This window comes from Schistocerca serialis, chromosome 1 (genome assembly GCF_023864345.2).
Source record: "Schistocerca serialis cubense isolate TAMUIC-IGC-003099 chromosome 1, iqSchSeri2.2, whole genome shotgun sequence".
Classification (NCBI taxonomy): domain Eukaryota; kingdom Metazoa; phylum Arthropoda; class Insecta; order Orthoptera; family Acrididae; genus Schistocerca; species Schistocerca serialis.
The window spans coordinates 1,098,106,196-1,098,122,400 of NC_064638.1; the positions used below are offsets into that span (position 1 = coordinate 1,098,106,196).

Below are 16,205 nucleotides of genomic sequence, written 5' to 3' on the forward strand. Positions count from 1 at the left end.
CTTTGTGGGCAAGTGTTCTGTCAAACCAGCCAGTCAAGCATGACTCACAAGCTATCTTCACAGCTTGACTTCCACAAGTTCCTCATCTCCTACCATCAAAATTCACGGAAGTTCTCAAGAGTTCGCAGGAGAACTTCTGTGAAATTTGGAAGGTAGGGGACAAGATACTGGTCGAAGTCACTATAGTCTCTAAACTTCAGTTTATTCAACTTGTTTCTGCAAATAAATTGCAGTGCTGTCAGTTCTCTGGAGTATAATTCATCAAACTTTTTCATTATCTCAAAAGCAGTTTCCTAATCACTCACAAATTCTGGTTGCTTGTTTGAAATTGATGCATATATGTAGCTCAGTGCAGTTAAATTTCTTTTTCCCAAGTACCATATTGCTCATACTCATGTTTGCTCTTGAAGTGACTGCGGAGGATTTCTTTGTTTTCAGATACATTTCCATTCACTGCTTCCAGTTCCCAAAGTCTTCTCCAGAAAACACTGGTATCTCAATATCAACCATGTCCTATTCATTAAGCACTTTTTGAATAACAGTGTTCTTTTTAGTTCATAATGGATCACTACTTTACCAAATAACAATCTTCCTTTTACTTAACAGCTGTGAACTGCCTCCAAGTTAAGAATATTTATTAACAGAAAGCTAAAGACATTTTACCTCTCTGTTTACACATTGAGCACAGTCACAGTACAGAACTGATTGACTACAATATGTACATATACACTCACTGTTGAGAGCCCTCTCAACACTATCGATACTATCACTGTAAATGTGCCACATTTCAAAAATTATACCAAGGTACTCAAAACAGTTTCTTCATGATTAACAAAGGCTAAGACCTGTAGTGGTCCTGACAGCTTTCTTTTGCTATTTAAATACTGGTTGTAAGCCTGCATAATTACCCTGTAGTAATATTCCATAGTTCAAGTGGGAGTGGAAGTAAGTGAAATAAGCATATAGTAGGAGGTATTTACCAGCACAGCTGCTCAGCTTGTGGAGCAGGTAGATTCCATATGCTAGTATGCTATATAATCTTTTGTATGGTTATTTGTGCTGAGCTTTTGGTCCATTTAAAATGCTAATAGTTTTTGTTCAGTCCAAATGCTTCTAGTCATGATAGTGAACCAGTCATTGTCTACAGTTTCCTTGTCCTTTTTCTGTATTATGTTTTTCTGTAACAGGACTGAAGTACCTACCCAAGATACTTCCAACCCCTCCTGAAGTCGTGTTCCATTGACCACCCAACCTCCACACCCTATTTCACTCCCAATCCCAACCGATTGCCACAAAGAGCATATCCCTGTGGAAGACCCAGGTGTAAAACCTGGCCAGTTTACCCATCCCACAATTCCTACTCCAGTCCTGTCACAGGTTTATCCTATGCCATCAGGGGTCTGGCCACCTGTGAAAGCAGCCATGTCATTTACCAGCTTTGCTGCAATCATTGCACAGCTTTTTATATTGGTGTGACTACTAACCAGCTGTCCTCCACGATGAGCGGCCACCACCAAACTGCGGCCAAGAGCAACATAGACCACTGCATGGCACAACACACAGCTGAACATAACACACTTGATTTCAATGGCTGCTTCACTACTCGAGCCATCTGTATCCTTTCCTCCACCAGCAGTTTTTCTGAACTTTACAGATGGGAGTTATCTGTACAACACATTCTCCACTCCTGTAATTATCCCACCCTCTACCTACAGTAAGATACTGTCCCCAGACTCCACACCCTACACCCAAAAGTTTCCACCCCCTCTGTCTTATCATCTCCTACCCATTCTCATCTCCCACCCTGTTTATTTGCAGCCCTCGGCCAATGCATTCATCTGTCTCTCCCCGCTCCTCTCCTTTCTTGCTCCTTTTTTCCCCATGTCCCTGCCCCTCAACCTCCTGATGCTGTGCCTGTTGGCAGTGTAGTCCCTGCACACTCCACCAGATGGTGCTTGTCTCTCTCCCCACCCATACACTACTCTTCCTTCCCCTTCCCTGCCCCTTCCATATTGCTGCTTGCATCTCACGTGACAGTTGGATTTCGGCTTGAGATGCTGGAGTTATCAGTCATGTGAGTGTGAGGTGTGCTTGCTTGTGTATGTGATTGTATGTGTCTCTCTTTTATTGGTGAATGTTGTGGCCAATTGTGACTGCCTGAAACTTGACATGTCTTTCTTACATTACATAGCAATTGGTCTTTTCCTATAGTGTTAAATGTTAGCCTTTCTCAGGCCTAGGCATCTGAAGATGATAGTGGACATGTGTGTGCAAGTTAGAGTTTGTCGTTTGTGTGTGTGTGTGTGTGTGTGTGTGTGTTTTCTACATCTGAAGAAGAACCCTGTCTGGTAACTTAGTTTACTTTTAAATGTACTATTAAATGTTCTGTCTGCCACTCAATCCCTCCTCTATGTGGTGAGTGGAAATCTATCCTGTTTCATGTTGCTGTTAACCTTTGCTTTTGTATAAATAAAAGGCTTTTTTTCTGAAAAATCAACATTTGACACCCCTCTTCATCTCCTTTAAGTCACCCTGTATTTCCACAATCCCATCGTAGTTTTTTATACCTATTGCTAAAATTTTAAGTGTTTATCAGCTCTTATACATCAGTCCTAAATATTACAGATGCTACACATGAAAAATACTTTGTGGCTCCGATTTCTTTAGCTGTCAACACTTTATGAGTGAGGAGAAACTTACCTTCTGAACTCACTGTGTAACTTATCTTGAAGGTATGTGTCTTCTTTTCCAATCAATCTCAAAAAGTGGCAACAACAAAGTAAGTGATACCAATCCATTAACACTATCCAATGACTTTTATCATGGCAGTTAGATACTAATAAAGTTGATGGCAAGTAACTACAGAATAGCAGCAAGTAAGGGGGCCTTTCCAATGTGAATGAAATATTACGGGCATAAGAAAAACAAAGAAAGTCATAAACATCTATTAATACATTTCCTAGTGCAGTAAATGCCAATCCAAAGGAAGTCTAATTGAAAAATGCAGTTGCTGCATTCAAGTAGTTGCCATGTAGGAATTTTTGCTTAAGAAGAATTCTTACTACAAGAATATGACATACAACATGCTTAAAATGAATTATTTTTGTGCGTGATACAAAACTGATGTAAGAAGGCAACACTCAGTAAGATAAATATGCCTACTGAAAGTGAAAGAATTTGATCCATATTTGTTTTATAAAATGTGGAACCTTGTGTTTAACTGCAGACATATATCAACTTCTAATTGATTTCAAATTGCCTCTTATGTTGATATTTTTTATCTGTCATTATTGTTGTTGCTGTTGTAAATAGTTATCCATCTTGTTGATGTTGGTGTTGGCTGCTATCTGTTGTGTACACCCAAAACATCATCTTTTAGAAATGACAGTCATAAAACCTATGAATACAATGAACTGGACATGATGCCTAATATTGAGTAATTTAGAATAGGCAGATTTATTCACCATATTCAAACAAGTTAAGTAATAATACATGAGATACTAGAGATATTCAGATTTGTGATTAAATGAACTTATGACAACAGACAAATGTGAGTGCAACACCTACAAAAAGCTTTTATTTTTTCATTTTTGCTACTCTGTTACAGAGCATCTGGCAGTGTATACTTTTGCTAGCTGGAGTCGTCACACAGGGACAGGGAGCTAACATTCTGTCAGTGATGACAGTTCCAAGCAAGAGTCACATGGTCTTTCTATCACCATTGCTCCATGAACTAGCTCAAAGAGGGCATAATTTGACTGTGATTAGTCCATTCCCACAGTCTCCACCTGTGAAGAATGTAAGAGATATTAAATTAAACTACAGAATGGATAGCTTTCGTAAGTAAAGCAGTGTTGATATAAAAAATAATTTAAGTAGAATAATGCTCATATCTGATGTACAGCATTACCTATTAACTGCCTCATTTTATTATTTACAGATAAAGAGAGAAACATGTCACTTTTTGAACTAGGTGAAGTAAACCCACTTATTTTTGTTTTCCGCAGTAGCATACTTGGAATTGAAATGTGTAAGGCTGCTATCAGTACACCAGAAGTACAAGAACTAATAACATCTAGTGACCAGAAGTTTGATCTCCTTATAGCTGGTGTTTACACTGACTGTTTTCTTGGACTGGCACATAAGCATAATGCCAGTATTATATATCAAATTCCAAATACTCTCACATTTATATTGGGTGATCCAGTTGGCAACCCTGGTGCATATTCCTACATTCCTGACATAATGCTTAATATTCCTGTGAATATGAATTTTTTACAACGGATGTTAAACAGTGTGTGTGGACTCCTTGTTGAATTAGTGTGGTTCTTCTGTTATATTCCACGCCAACAAGAAATAATGATGACATACTCTAGAAATATTGACAATTTTCCATCTATTGATAAGTTGTGGAAAAGCACTTCACTGTTTCTCATTAACAACCATGAAAGCATAGGCCTTCCCAGGCCTCTAACACCAAATACAATTCAGATTGGAGGAATGCATATTAAACCTTCAAAAGATCTTCCAAAGGTGAGTATAAGATCAATATCCAGATAAGCAGTCTTGCATATTGCATTTGATAGAATTAATTTTGCAATATTTGTATGTTTGGTGAAAATAAAAGTAGATATTTGGTAAACATATCATGCCAAAACTAAAACATTATTTCATAGATTGTATGATATATTCACAGTTGTTGAAATTAGGAATAAATTTGCTTCTGACTGCAGAAATGGTCTTCAGTTTCTTTTATTATGTCATGGGCAATTTCAGGGTTACGAATCCTTTCCAGAGATGTATCTGGAATATATACATCTAATCAATATGAGATATATATTTATTTTCCTCAGTAGCGTCCTTGGAATTGCAATGTGTAAGACTGCTGTCAGTACATCAGAAGTACAAGAACTAATAGCATCTAGTGACCGGAAGTTTGATCTCCTTATAGCTGACATTTACACTGATTGTTTTCTTGGACTGGCACATAAGCATAGTGCCAGTGTTATATATCAGTTTCCAAATACTCTCACATTATAAAATGCTGTGTGGCTAGGGCCTCCCGTAGGGTAGGCCATTCGCTTGCTGCAAGTCTTTTGAGTTGACGCCACTTCGGTGACTTGCATGTCAAACTCACACATTTATATTGGGTGACCCAGTTGGCAACCTTGGTGCTTATTCCTACGTTCCTGACATAATGCTCAATATTCCTGTGAATATGAATTTTGCTGTCATCACTATCCAACCTGTGTCAACAGCACCATTTGGGAAGTTACTCCTCACTAGTCAGCAAAGCTGTTTATGTCTATACATACCAGGTGCAGCTGAGGATGTGATTGGTAGCCCCAAGTACAATCTTCACTACAAAAAGAAGTTGAAAATCATGCTTGCAGTCAGAGAAAAATTTATCCCTAATCTCTAATTATTGTATGACTGTGTTCCCATACCCCATCACAATGAAAAGTTTCAATATATCACAGTTGCATAATTTCAATTTAATCACCAATATTCCATTTTATTTCTTTTGTGATACTGCACACATTAGAAGACACTGTACACATTAAAGTAACTTTACTTCGCTAAATAGTGGAACATCAAAAAAATTGACATATATTTACCCACAGTTACTCAGAACTGAACAGACAGATTCATTATAAAGCTGCATGACAAGTAGTAGTATATTGTAAACAGCCTTTGTTGATACAGCTGTAGGTAACTCTGACTCATTCTACATTCTTGAAAGTTCTTCTTCTTGAAAAATCTGCAGAATATGAAGAATTAATGGTTGTAGACTCAACAACACAAATAGTAAAAGTGGCTGAAATTTGAGTTTCCCTCCATGTTACTCAGGAGCCAGTCACACCAACAGACTGTATGGTATTGCTCATAAAAGGAAAGGACACTTGTAGTTGTGAGTGTAACTGGGAGATTTATGCATTATTGACACTCAGTGCAAAGTGTGACCCTCTAGAAAAATGCAAGAAAATCTGTTCAGATAAGGAGCAAGCAAGCAAAGGGCACAGAGTGGTGCATGCAAATGAGAAAGCTAAACTGGTGAACTTCGGTGTGACAATACAATGGCCATCTTTTAGGATGAACAAATGGGAATGACATGAGATCAGCTAGCCAGGCCATTCACTTTTAAACGGACACAATTTATTATTTATTTAGTTTTTATTCTGCCCACATCTCTTTAAGCAGCTATCTTTTTTATTTAGTGGTTTTATCATCTGTTCATTTTGTTTCCTTATTTTAATGTGTTGATTAATCGATTAGATTTGTTGTATTATGCTTCTCTGTGCACCTTTCACGTTCATAATACTTTCTCTCCATTTCCATATTTAAATATTGTCAGTTAAGTGCGAATGTCTGGACTAGTTAGTCTCATGTCATTCAGTGCAGATCACTCCATGCACTACACTCACTTGTGGTAGTTGCCTCCTCTGTACCCAGCAAAGTGGCACTCAGGGTTGCAGCACATGACTGACGTATATGTTCTGGCTCCTACCTTACACCAAGCCTCTTCATCTGGCTGTTTCTTTGTGTTATTATTAGCTGTCACCACAGTATTTTATTATTTCTTATTTCTTTATTCTTTATTTCTTATTTCTTTTAACGTTTCACCATATCTAGCCCAACAACTGCTAAGAATTGTGTATTGTATTAAATCAGGAACATAGAAACGATGGATAGGCTTCATCCCACTGTAGCCCTCAGTGGTTCACAACCCCACAACAGATCACAGCAGTCCACCCACACCACCACTGCCCCACAGCAAGCCCAGGGTTATTGTGTGGTTTTATCCCCAGTGAACACCCCCCCCCCCCTCGCCCCCATGAGAACATCTCATACCAGATGAGTGTAACCCCAGATCCAGATGTTTGCATAGTAGAGTAAGGATGGTGTACACATACGTGGCAAGGGTGTTTGTGCAGCAAAAGCTGACACAGTGTAACTGAAGCAGAATAAGGGGAACCAGCCCGCATTCGCCAAAGTAGATGGAAAACTGCATTAGAAACCATTTACAGGCTGGCCAGCACACCAGACCTTAACAGTAATCTGCTGGGAGGATTCATGCCAGGGACCAGCATGCCTTCCCACTCAGGACGCAGTGCGTTAGACCACACAGCTAGCCGGGCGGCCTAAAAATTGTGTATATGATGTCTGCATTAGTTTTAATTATTTCATTCATGCAGGAATATAGAAAAATTATTTTTAGCACATTACTCTCCTTTGTTTTCAGTGATTTGCACATGGTGATGGACATTGTTCACCCAAAACTGGTTGTGACATTAAAAATAAAAGCCTTACAACTAAAATGTTGATTTTCATGTCTATCACAATTCTATTTCATTTTCTGCTAGGGCACTGTTCCAGGGTCAGGAAAGTTTTCTCATATGGTCCACTTTATCTGCACCCATACTTTTTCAGGGGGTTTGATGTCTGGTACAGCAGGAAACAAGCTGAGAAAGGAAACCTCATTCTGTTCTTTCATGTGTATTGGGCAATGATCCTGCTGGAAGCAAATTGATCCCTTATGATATAATTGCCCCACCGATGGAATTGTAACATTATTCATAATATGAACATATTTTGGAAACTAAGGGCTACCAGCCTGAAACCTTTTGTAAGAGTTACTTTTGAGTGATCCCCAATCAGTGTATTAAAGTGCATCAAAGTGAGTGGATGCAGCATCCCCTTTGCAGAATTTACTAATGCTACAATCAGCCCCCCCCCCCCCCCTCCCACCCACCCGCTGTATACTGCAAATCGGCTAGAATCTAAGAAAATTTAAATTACATTTGCTGGACAGCTATTGAGCTAACTGCTGGCCATGGCATCTGTAGTTGCTGCTTGTGATTACATTGTGGCTGCTGGCTTATGGATGGAGATGGTAACTGCATGTGAGGTCAGCATGGACGTCTCTGGGTGTAATGAAGCTTGCAGTGTCTTCATGATGTCTTGTGGAAGTGAAGGTAACACCCACACTGGCTTGACTCACTCAATAGTGACCTTTGTAGTTTTGCCAGTTTGCTTGATCTCCATGGTGTGGTCTCCTGGTTGCATAATTGGAAAGGGAGCAGTGTATCGTTGCTGGAATGGTGATTTGATGTGACCTGTGTGGAGACTGATATAAATACAGTCATCCAAAGCATCATGGATGAAATCATGGTGTTCAATGTGGCACAAAGCTGGGCAGGTAGGTGTTGGATCTAGGCAGTGTGATCTTGGAGCTGTTGCACCACCTGTGGCATTTCTGCTGTACATGGTAGTGGTACAGGTATGAGGTACTTTGCTGGAATGCATAATGTTTCATCATGTGCCACTTCTGTTAATGATGCTCTGATGACCTGTTTGTACACTGCATGGAGGTCAAAGAGGACTGTGGGAAGAGCATCTGTCCCTTTCTCATTGTGGCATATGAGAGATGTCTTCAGTTCTGATGCCATCCTTCCACCAACCCACTACTGGTAAGATGATACTTTGTCATATGATGACACTGAATGCTGCAAAAGTTGGACAGTTCTTAGACCAAAATGGATTTGAATTGATGGCCCTCATCTGCAGTCATGTGGAGAGAGCAATCAAAACATGCTATCCAGGTGGTGACAAAGTAGAAATGTCCATGATAGGTGTTGCTTCACTCATCAAGCACATCTGTCCATCACTCTGAAAAGGCATCTCTAGCCACTCACAGGTGGAGGGGGGCCTACAGTAGGGTGTCCATTTCATTTTCATTGAAAAAGGGAACATTTAAAATAAATTAGAGAAAAACCTGGGATAACGAAGAAAAAAAATGGGACATAAATATTGTATAGACTAATTTAATACACATACAAGTTTACCTTTAAAACGTGCACTCAGATGACCCCAAATAACTTCTTACAATTATTCTGCCACACTATCATCATGCTTTTCACTTTTATGTACTTTATCAAGAAGTGCATATTCATTTGAAATTGTATCATAAAAGTCAGTACTCGATACACCATTAAAGTGTGTTTTGACAATGAGGAAGGCCCTCACTGTTTCAACTTTCATTCTGGATTTTTCATCTGACCACAAAGAGTTCACTAACGAAAACACATGTTCCAGAGGAGCATTTGACCCAGGAATTGCCAGGCAAAACTCCACCAAATGAATCATGTTTTTCATGTTAATGTTTTTACTTTTGAAATTAGCAAATATTTTAGACCACGTTGCACTAACACTTTCTTTGTCTCCTTCTTCACTTTTTATGAAGTTCTGTGCACATGAAAATTCATCAAATAGTTCATCTTCATCAACAGGAAAATTTAGTAAATACTTTTAACAAAAACACAACAGTCCTGAATATCCTTTACTGTAGCTGCTCCTTTTCAGTATTAACCCAGTCAAATTCTTTAAAAGGCGTGCGAAATGGTACACACCATTCTTTAATATACTCAATGCAAGAGTCATAGAAGATGTCAGCATAAACATGAAATTGTTCTACGGTAATTTCACCCTCTTCTTCCAGCTTTCTTAGAGTCTCAGTACAAAGGATGTGGGAAATCTTTCAGATTTTCTACGTTGCAATTTGCCCAATTATTTGATTATTTCTTGATAAACTTCCATTATTGTGATTTCTTGTTTCTCAATACATTTAATTGTTGTGGAGAAAGGATTTAGCTGGCTAGTAAGAAAATGTAGAAGAACAATAGACACAAGGTTATCAAAGAATTGTTTAAGGATAACAGGACACTTATCAAGGGAAATGAAATATGATTTAAAAGCAGGAAATATCTCTACAATTCTTTCCAATGCTGGTAGCAGAGATAGCCACCTTGTCTTGCTGTGTCCAAGTACAGTTTTCTATACAGTTTCAGTAAACTTACAGAATTACTTCAGAGATTCAACCCTTACTGTATCTATGTGGAAATGCTGGTAGATTTTGTTTACAATTAATTGGCAGTTGATGGGTAGGCAATCTGAGCCAGTTTGTAAGGAATTGTGCACCACATGTGCGGGACAGCCAACACCTACTGTATTATTCACTGTGTTCTGTTGCAGTTTATAGAACAAATTGTTTTTTCCCTTTCCTCTGCTTGCCACCAAAATTGGTGTTAGTGTTGTCTGCAGAAACTACAATCACCTTTCCCTCAAGATCATATTTCTTTAAAACCACCAATTCTGAAGTAAATCTGAAGTTTCTCCAGCTAAATTAAGCAATTCGAGGACTTTCACCATGATGCCATTTTCAGGGTGAAAATACCTGATAAGGATAGGGACCAACTTCAAATCCAGATGATTCGATGTATCAATCGTTACAGAAATGAATCGAGCACTTTTCAGTTCATTTAAAACCTGCTGAGCTGCATACGGTGCAATAACATTTGAAATGATTGCATTACATTTTGTGTGTCCACATGTGAATTTAGGATTGAAAAGTTTTTCAACAACTGCTGTAGTACAGTCCATTGACTTAAAGCTATGGTTATGCATTACACTGTGGTATGCAAAAGTAGCTTCTTGAGCTGCCAACTGCCTATCCATTTCTGCTACTGATTTTAAGTTTACATAGTAGTCACTCACGTATTTGTTTGCTCTTTTCGTTTGATCACTCATGCGATGTTTCTTAGTCTTAATGTGATTCACAGTGTCAGACCTTACACCATGATCAACAGCAAATTTTCATCTGCACAACGTACATTCTACAGTTTCTCCACTACCAGTGATAAAAGGAAACTTGCTTTTTATATTGCTGTTAAAATTACACTTTCGTTTTGGCATAATGAAACAGTGATTGCACAGTGCAAAACATTAACAGTGAGATGATAAAAACCAGAGAGCAAGTGTTAGTGGTGTAGAGTATCTCTGGGCCGAAAGGACGGATTCAGTGGATCGATTTAGAAGAGAAGAATCTTCGTTGTTATTGGTAACCTATAGTGCGTTTAAAATTACTTGCGATTGTTGACAGTTCAGTACATGTTTGGTGTATGCTGAAAGTCGTCACACGCTTCCTAGCGTAAATAATTGAGCAGTTAATAGCAAGTCAAACAACCAGTAGCGTAAAATACTCTAGCCAAGTGGAATCATAAAAAAATGGAACATTTGAGCGTCCCCAAAAAAACTTTCGGGACAGCGGGACATTTTGGTAAAAAACGGGACTGCCCCGAGAAAAATGGGACGAATGGACACCCTAGCCTACAGGACTGATGTGGGCTTGGGCAAGTCTTATTGGAGAGCCTCGAAACTGCCTCATGTCAGTGTTTATGACTCATCCCGTTTTGCATAGCTAGCATTGAATACATGAATGTGACTATGTGAGGACATTTATTTTAAACCAATAACTTGAGTATCATGTTTACTCCTAGATGTGACAGATTGTGAACACTGGCAAGAGTAGCTTTGTGGAGTTCTGGGCCAGTGTACAGGCTTGGCTTGTGTCAAGAGATGTTGCACCATAGTGTTAATTTTGTGCCTGGCACCAAGTTTGTGAAAGTCATGGTCCTGTGGAAGGATAGGCAATAATTCCTTGTAGTTGTTGATCTGCAGTCTTCAGAAGGTAGCATGTTCTTAGCTGTCCATGCTATATATACGCCAAACCACAGATGTGTGAGAAGTAGTCAGCTGTAATATTTTCTGCTACTTTCACATGACACACCTCCATTGTAAACTGGCTGACAAATTCTGTATGTCTAACCACCTGGTGGAACACCTGTCACTAGTATTCTGGAAAGTGGAACTAACAGTTTTGTGGTCAGCTTAAACTGTCACAGTGCAAGTTTCAGATTGTTGGTGGAAATATTAAAGAACTTCTTACACTGCAAGTAGTTCTCTGCCATATGTGATCCACTGCTGTGAAGTGGTTGCAGTTTTTTTATTTAATGGTTGCCATTGGTGGTCAATCTGTTGGTGTAGGACTACATCTATTGCTGTTTGCCTGGCATCTGTGATTACTGCCAGCAGTGCAGATGGCACTGGGTGATTGAGGAGCACTGCACTAATAATGTTCAGCAGAAGACTGTAGAAAACTTTTCTGTCTCCAAGGTTGACTCAAGGGATCATCAACCTGTGGTATCATGTTCTGCAAGCATGTCTGTAAGGGACAGTTGCTGGGAAGTGGCAGCAAAAAAAGTTGATTATTCCCAGGAAACACTGTAATTATTGGCAGTCTGTTGGCTTCAGAAGGGTTTGTAGAGCTACTGATTTCTCTCATAATGGACGAATGTTATCTGCCAAAATGATTCATCCCAGTGAGGTCATTTCTGCTTTGCTGATGATGCATTTCTGTTCATTAAATACTATGTCATATTTGTCAACCACTAACATGCTTCTCACATTTGTCATTCATGTAGCCCGACATTTGGTGAGATTGCTAAAATGTCATTAAGGTATGTGATATGTTGCCATGTCTGTGGGACAGTTTTCAGATATAACAGCATAAATAGAATTCAGATGGGCCAAATGATATCTTCAGTGTGTCATTAAACTTCCACCTCCCTCCCATGTGTTTGGTTGTATGCTTCGTGGCAGTATGTGATGCAGAAAACTTTTGTGTCAGCTAAAGCACCCACAAAATATTGAATGTTTGGCACAGAGTACCTGTTTGGTACGGTCCTGGCATTTAAAATGTGATAATCACCACAGGGGTGCAACAAGCTGTCTTTCTTGCAGATGAGTTGCAAAGGTGAAGACCACAATCTGTCAGAATGCTGGATTATCTCAGCTTGAAGCATTTCTTAAAATTTGGCCTTTGATTCTGGTAGGCACAGTGAGGCAAGTCAGCAGGCATGTTGTGCAACAGATTAGCCAGTTGTGGTGTTTGATGTCACTATGCTGTGATGCTATCCAAAAACTGGCCATAGACTTCTTCTGTAGATTTGCACAGGTGTTAGCATTGTCTGTTGTCTGTACCATGCTGCAGGCAGAGCTAGCCTGTCTAGGAGTTACTGTGCCTCTGATCACTTTGTTCTGTAGTCCTACTTTGGCACCTAATACAAGCTTGGTGATGCCAGTAACTACAAATGTCCATATAGAGGGGCTGGTGAAGTCAAAGTCAATAATCAGTACGTAATGGCTTATTGTTTACTGCCTCCAGGTACAGATGTTCATCTTGTTTATTGTCAAATGTGCACTGAAGTGGGAAGATGCTGACCTTGGGGCCAGTGTCAGTCAAGGAGGCTATCTATCTGTCTCTCTGATACAACAATTGAAATGCTGTGGGGTGTGCAGGTGGCTGTAATATTTGTGAAGATTGTGTAGATGTTTTACTGCTACTGTGGACATACTAACCATTGTATAGCAGTTTGCTTACTGCTGCATGATGATGTCCCACCTGTTGTTTAACTTGCATTTGTCACTAGTGGCACATTTTGTTCAATTGCGATCTGTCGTGCCTAATCCAGATTGAGATTGTTGTTTGATTAGGTGCATGATTTTACGCATTTCCATGCTTGTTGACATCTGTGGTACCAGCAAACATTAGTAGAATTGCTCCCAGGTTGCTGGTAACATTGGCATTGCAGTTCTGTAACTGTTTGCTAGGTCCTCTCCAGTGCTACTGTTCTCAAACCTGTCTGATAAGCATTTCAGCTGTGGTGAATGAGCTCTAGAGCTCTTCAGAAATGCTCAGCAGGTGGTGCAATGTGATGGTTGCAGTTCAATGTTGTCTCTCTGAGTGAGATCAGCATCCACTGGGCAGAGCTGAATGGCATGCCACCTGCCAATAAAGTCATGGTCACTGTTTTTGGCATGTTCAGTGTTGCATATATTCTACCAGCTAGTTTTAGTAACTCGTTTATAAGTTGATATTCATGTGCCGCCAATGCTACTTGCACTGGTGATGGTAACTGTTGCCAAATTTGCAACAACAAATAGTCGAAAACTGTGATTGTGTTTATCATACCTTGTAGGTGCCACCAAAATTCTGAAGGGACTTTGTCACCCTTTGTTTCTTGATAAAGCACTTGTCTCAGCCTTTGACCTGGCAGTTTTGGGCAGCAAGCAATTACTTCTGCTTTTAAAATAAGGTAAGCTTGATGACTTGCTGGGTGCACAATAATATGAAACACCAAATGCTTCACCCACTTGACTAAATAGCTGATCACTAGTATAAATTATTCACATCTTTAACTTGTTGGTGTGTGAAAACATTTTCTATGATTGCAAACCAAATTTGTGGTTGATCAAGTATTTCCAACAGGGACTGTAACTGCAAGTATGGCATAGAAGAACCTCTCAGCCGACAGGTGGCAGTTCATTGCTCCTGAGTAGCGATGCTACAGTGAAGAGTTTACCAGAACAATCAACATTTTCAAATTTGGCTTAACATCACTTTCTGGCATAGCAGGAAGATCAAATACATGGTAATGTGTAGTTGACATTATTGTTTCTGTTTGTTGAATGGATACAGGATTGTGCACTGTTTTTGTGTTGGTTCCCAGCACTTCACTGTGTTCACTTCTAGTGTTTCAGGAAAAGAGAGCTCCAAAACTTGAAGTGCATGGTGAATTTATTGAATCTTGGCCCTACATGGCTCTTATGCCAAAGACAGAAAAGGAAAAAAAATTGTTGCTTCCTAACATGGAACTGAACCTCCACCCTTTTACAGAGAATGCCAAATGTTGTCTGTTCCACTGTAGTGATGAGCAGAGACCAGAACTTTGGTAGAAACCCTTTTTTAAATGTGGTAAATCTACATTCAGTTTGAATGTGAATCTGTATTATTTACATGTTTATGATTGAAACACCAGCTGTAGGTTGCCTTTTTCTTTATTTAAATGCCTAACTGCTAATATAAAAGCCTTTTGTTGCCTCTTTGATTATTATTTATTCCTTTACTGGTTCAACTCATGTAAAGCTTTTTGTGGTGCCAGAATCTGTTTTTGGAAGCTATAGAATCCAACATTATGGCAGTTTTCAGAGACGTATACAAATGAGTCATTGCCCAATGCATCAAGTTTATGAAACAGTTACTTAAGTGAATGATACAATGAAGTACCGGTAATGAAAATATTTAAAAATGAAGTAAAAAATAAAAGAATCAGTATTTCAGTCAACAAGTCAACTGATCCTATGGATCTTTTTGCTGCCGGTATAATTGTTAGACCATTAGATGCTTTAGAAGGCGAATTAAAAGAGCTTGCAACAGAGTATCTGGAAAAAGTTAATGATTCAACTATCACACTGTTATTTAGCAATTATTTACAGTTATGATGGCATGAAGAAACTGAATACCTATGACACTGTATTCATGTCATTCCATCTCAGATGCTGTGTTATACATGAAAAAGCACTATTTCAAAATGTGCTTCATGTGGCCTTTGTAGGATGTGGTTTTCACATAGTGTCAGGAGCTTGTTTCTGGATGTCGACAAATTGATATCCAGTATTAAGAAGATCATTGTGAAAGCCCTGTCGAGGAGTCAGGCATTTAAGGACATTGCACCAGACATATCTCTGCCCTCTCAGTTCATCGTAATGAGATGGGAGATGCAGTTTAGAGCAGCAGTTTACTATGCTACAAATTTCCCCAGTACAACTAAGTTGGTCATTGCTCTGGAGGATGAAGCATCTTCAGTTGTAACAGCAAAGAAACTTCTCATATCTTTTGAAGTGAGAAATGACTTTACTTCCATCATGGCAGAGTCCAGTGTCCTGGTACAAGTGATCTGCCAGCTTCAAGAAACAGGGCAACCTTTGACAAAGTCAGTGAAAATTGTGGACAATGCAGTTCAAAGATTGCGATGTGCCAGCAAAATTTGGTTTGTTGGAATTCCAGTGTGGGGAGTTTGAGGAATGAAGCAGGTTGCTAGCAAGTGAGGTTAATGTGAACTGTATTGTAGACAACAGAGAGTTCATGTGCACACAGTACAACTATTCATAACAAACTTTGGCTGACTAAAGTCACAGACATGTCCCTCCCTGCAGACTTGGATAATTAATATCACTGCCAAAGAGTTTTATTTGAGTGATATTTTGCATCAATGATGGTGAGGGCCCCACAGAAACTCCCTCAACCCCACTATGCAATGTGTAGCACTGATGGCAGGAGGCCACAAAGGTTTCGGCTTCTCACATGTTATTCATACTACTTCGAATGACCAGCAGGCCTGTGGCTGGCTCCACGGCAGGACATGACTGGACCATTCCTTGACAAAGAAGCACAGTGATGATGTCCCCTCTTTAGTGCAAATGAACTGTGTAAGGTTGGGGGGGAGGCCTTTGTATATGGCTGCAAT

General features: G+C 39.4%; 1 protein-coding gene across 2 annotated transcripts in view; it reads left to right on the top strand.

Annotated features, from left to right (window-relative positions):
* Positions 1-16,205, top strand: part of LOC126416328 (UDP-glucosyltransferase 2-like) — a 348,774-nt gene that overhangs the window by 42,908 nt on the left and 289,661 nt on the right. The window contains exons 2-3 of one of the 2 annotated variants that reach the window (XM_050084014.1): positions 3,608-3,839; positions 3,941-4,533. The exons of the other annotated variant lie outside the window; for it this stretch is intronic. Coding sequence (XP_049939971.1) covers positions 3,608-3,839; positions 3,941-4,533 — 825 coding nt within the window. The remainder of the gene's footprint in view (positions 1-3,607; positions 3,840-3,940; positions 4,534-16,205) is intronic. 2 annotated transcript variants of the gene reach the window in all.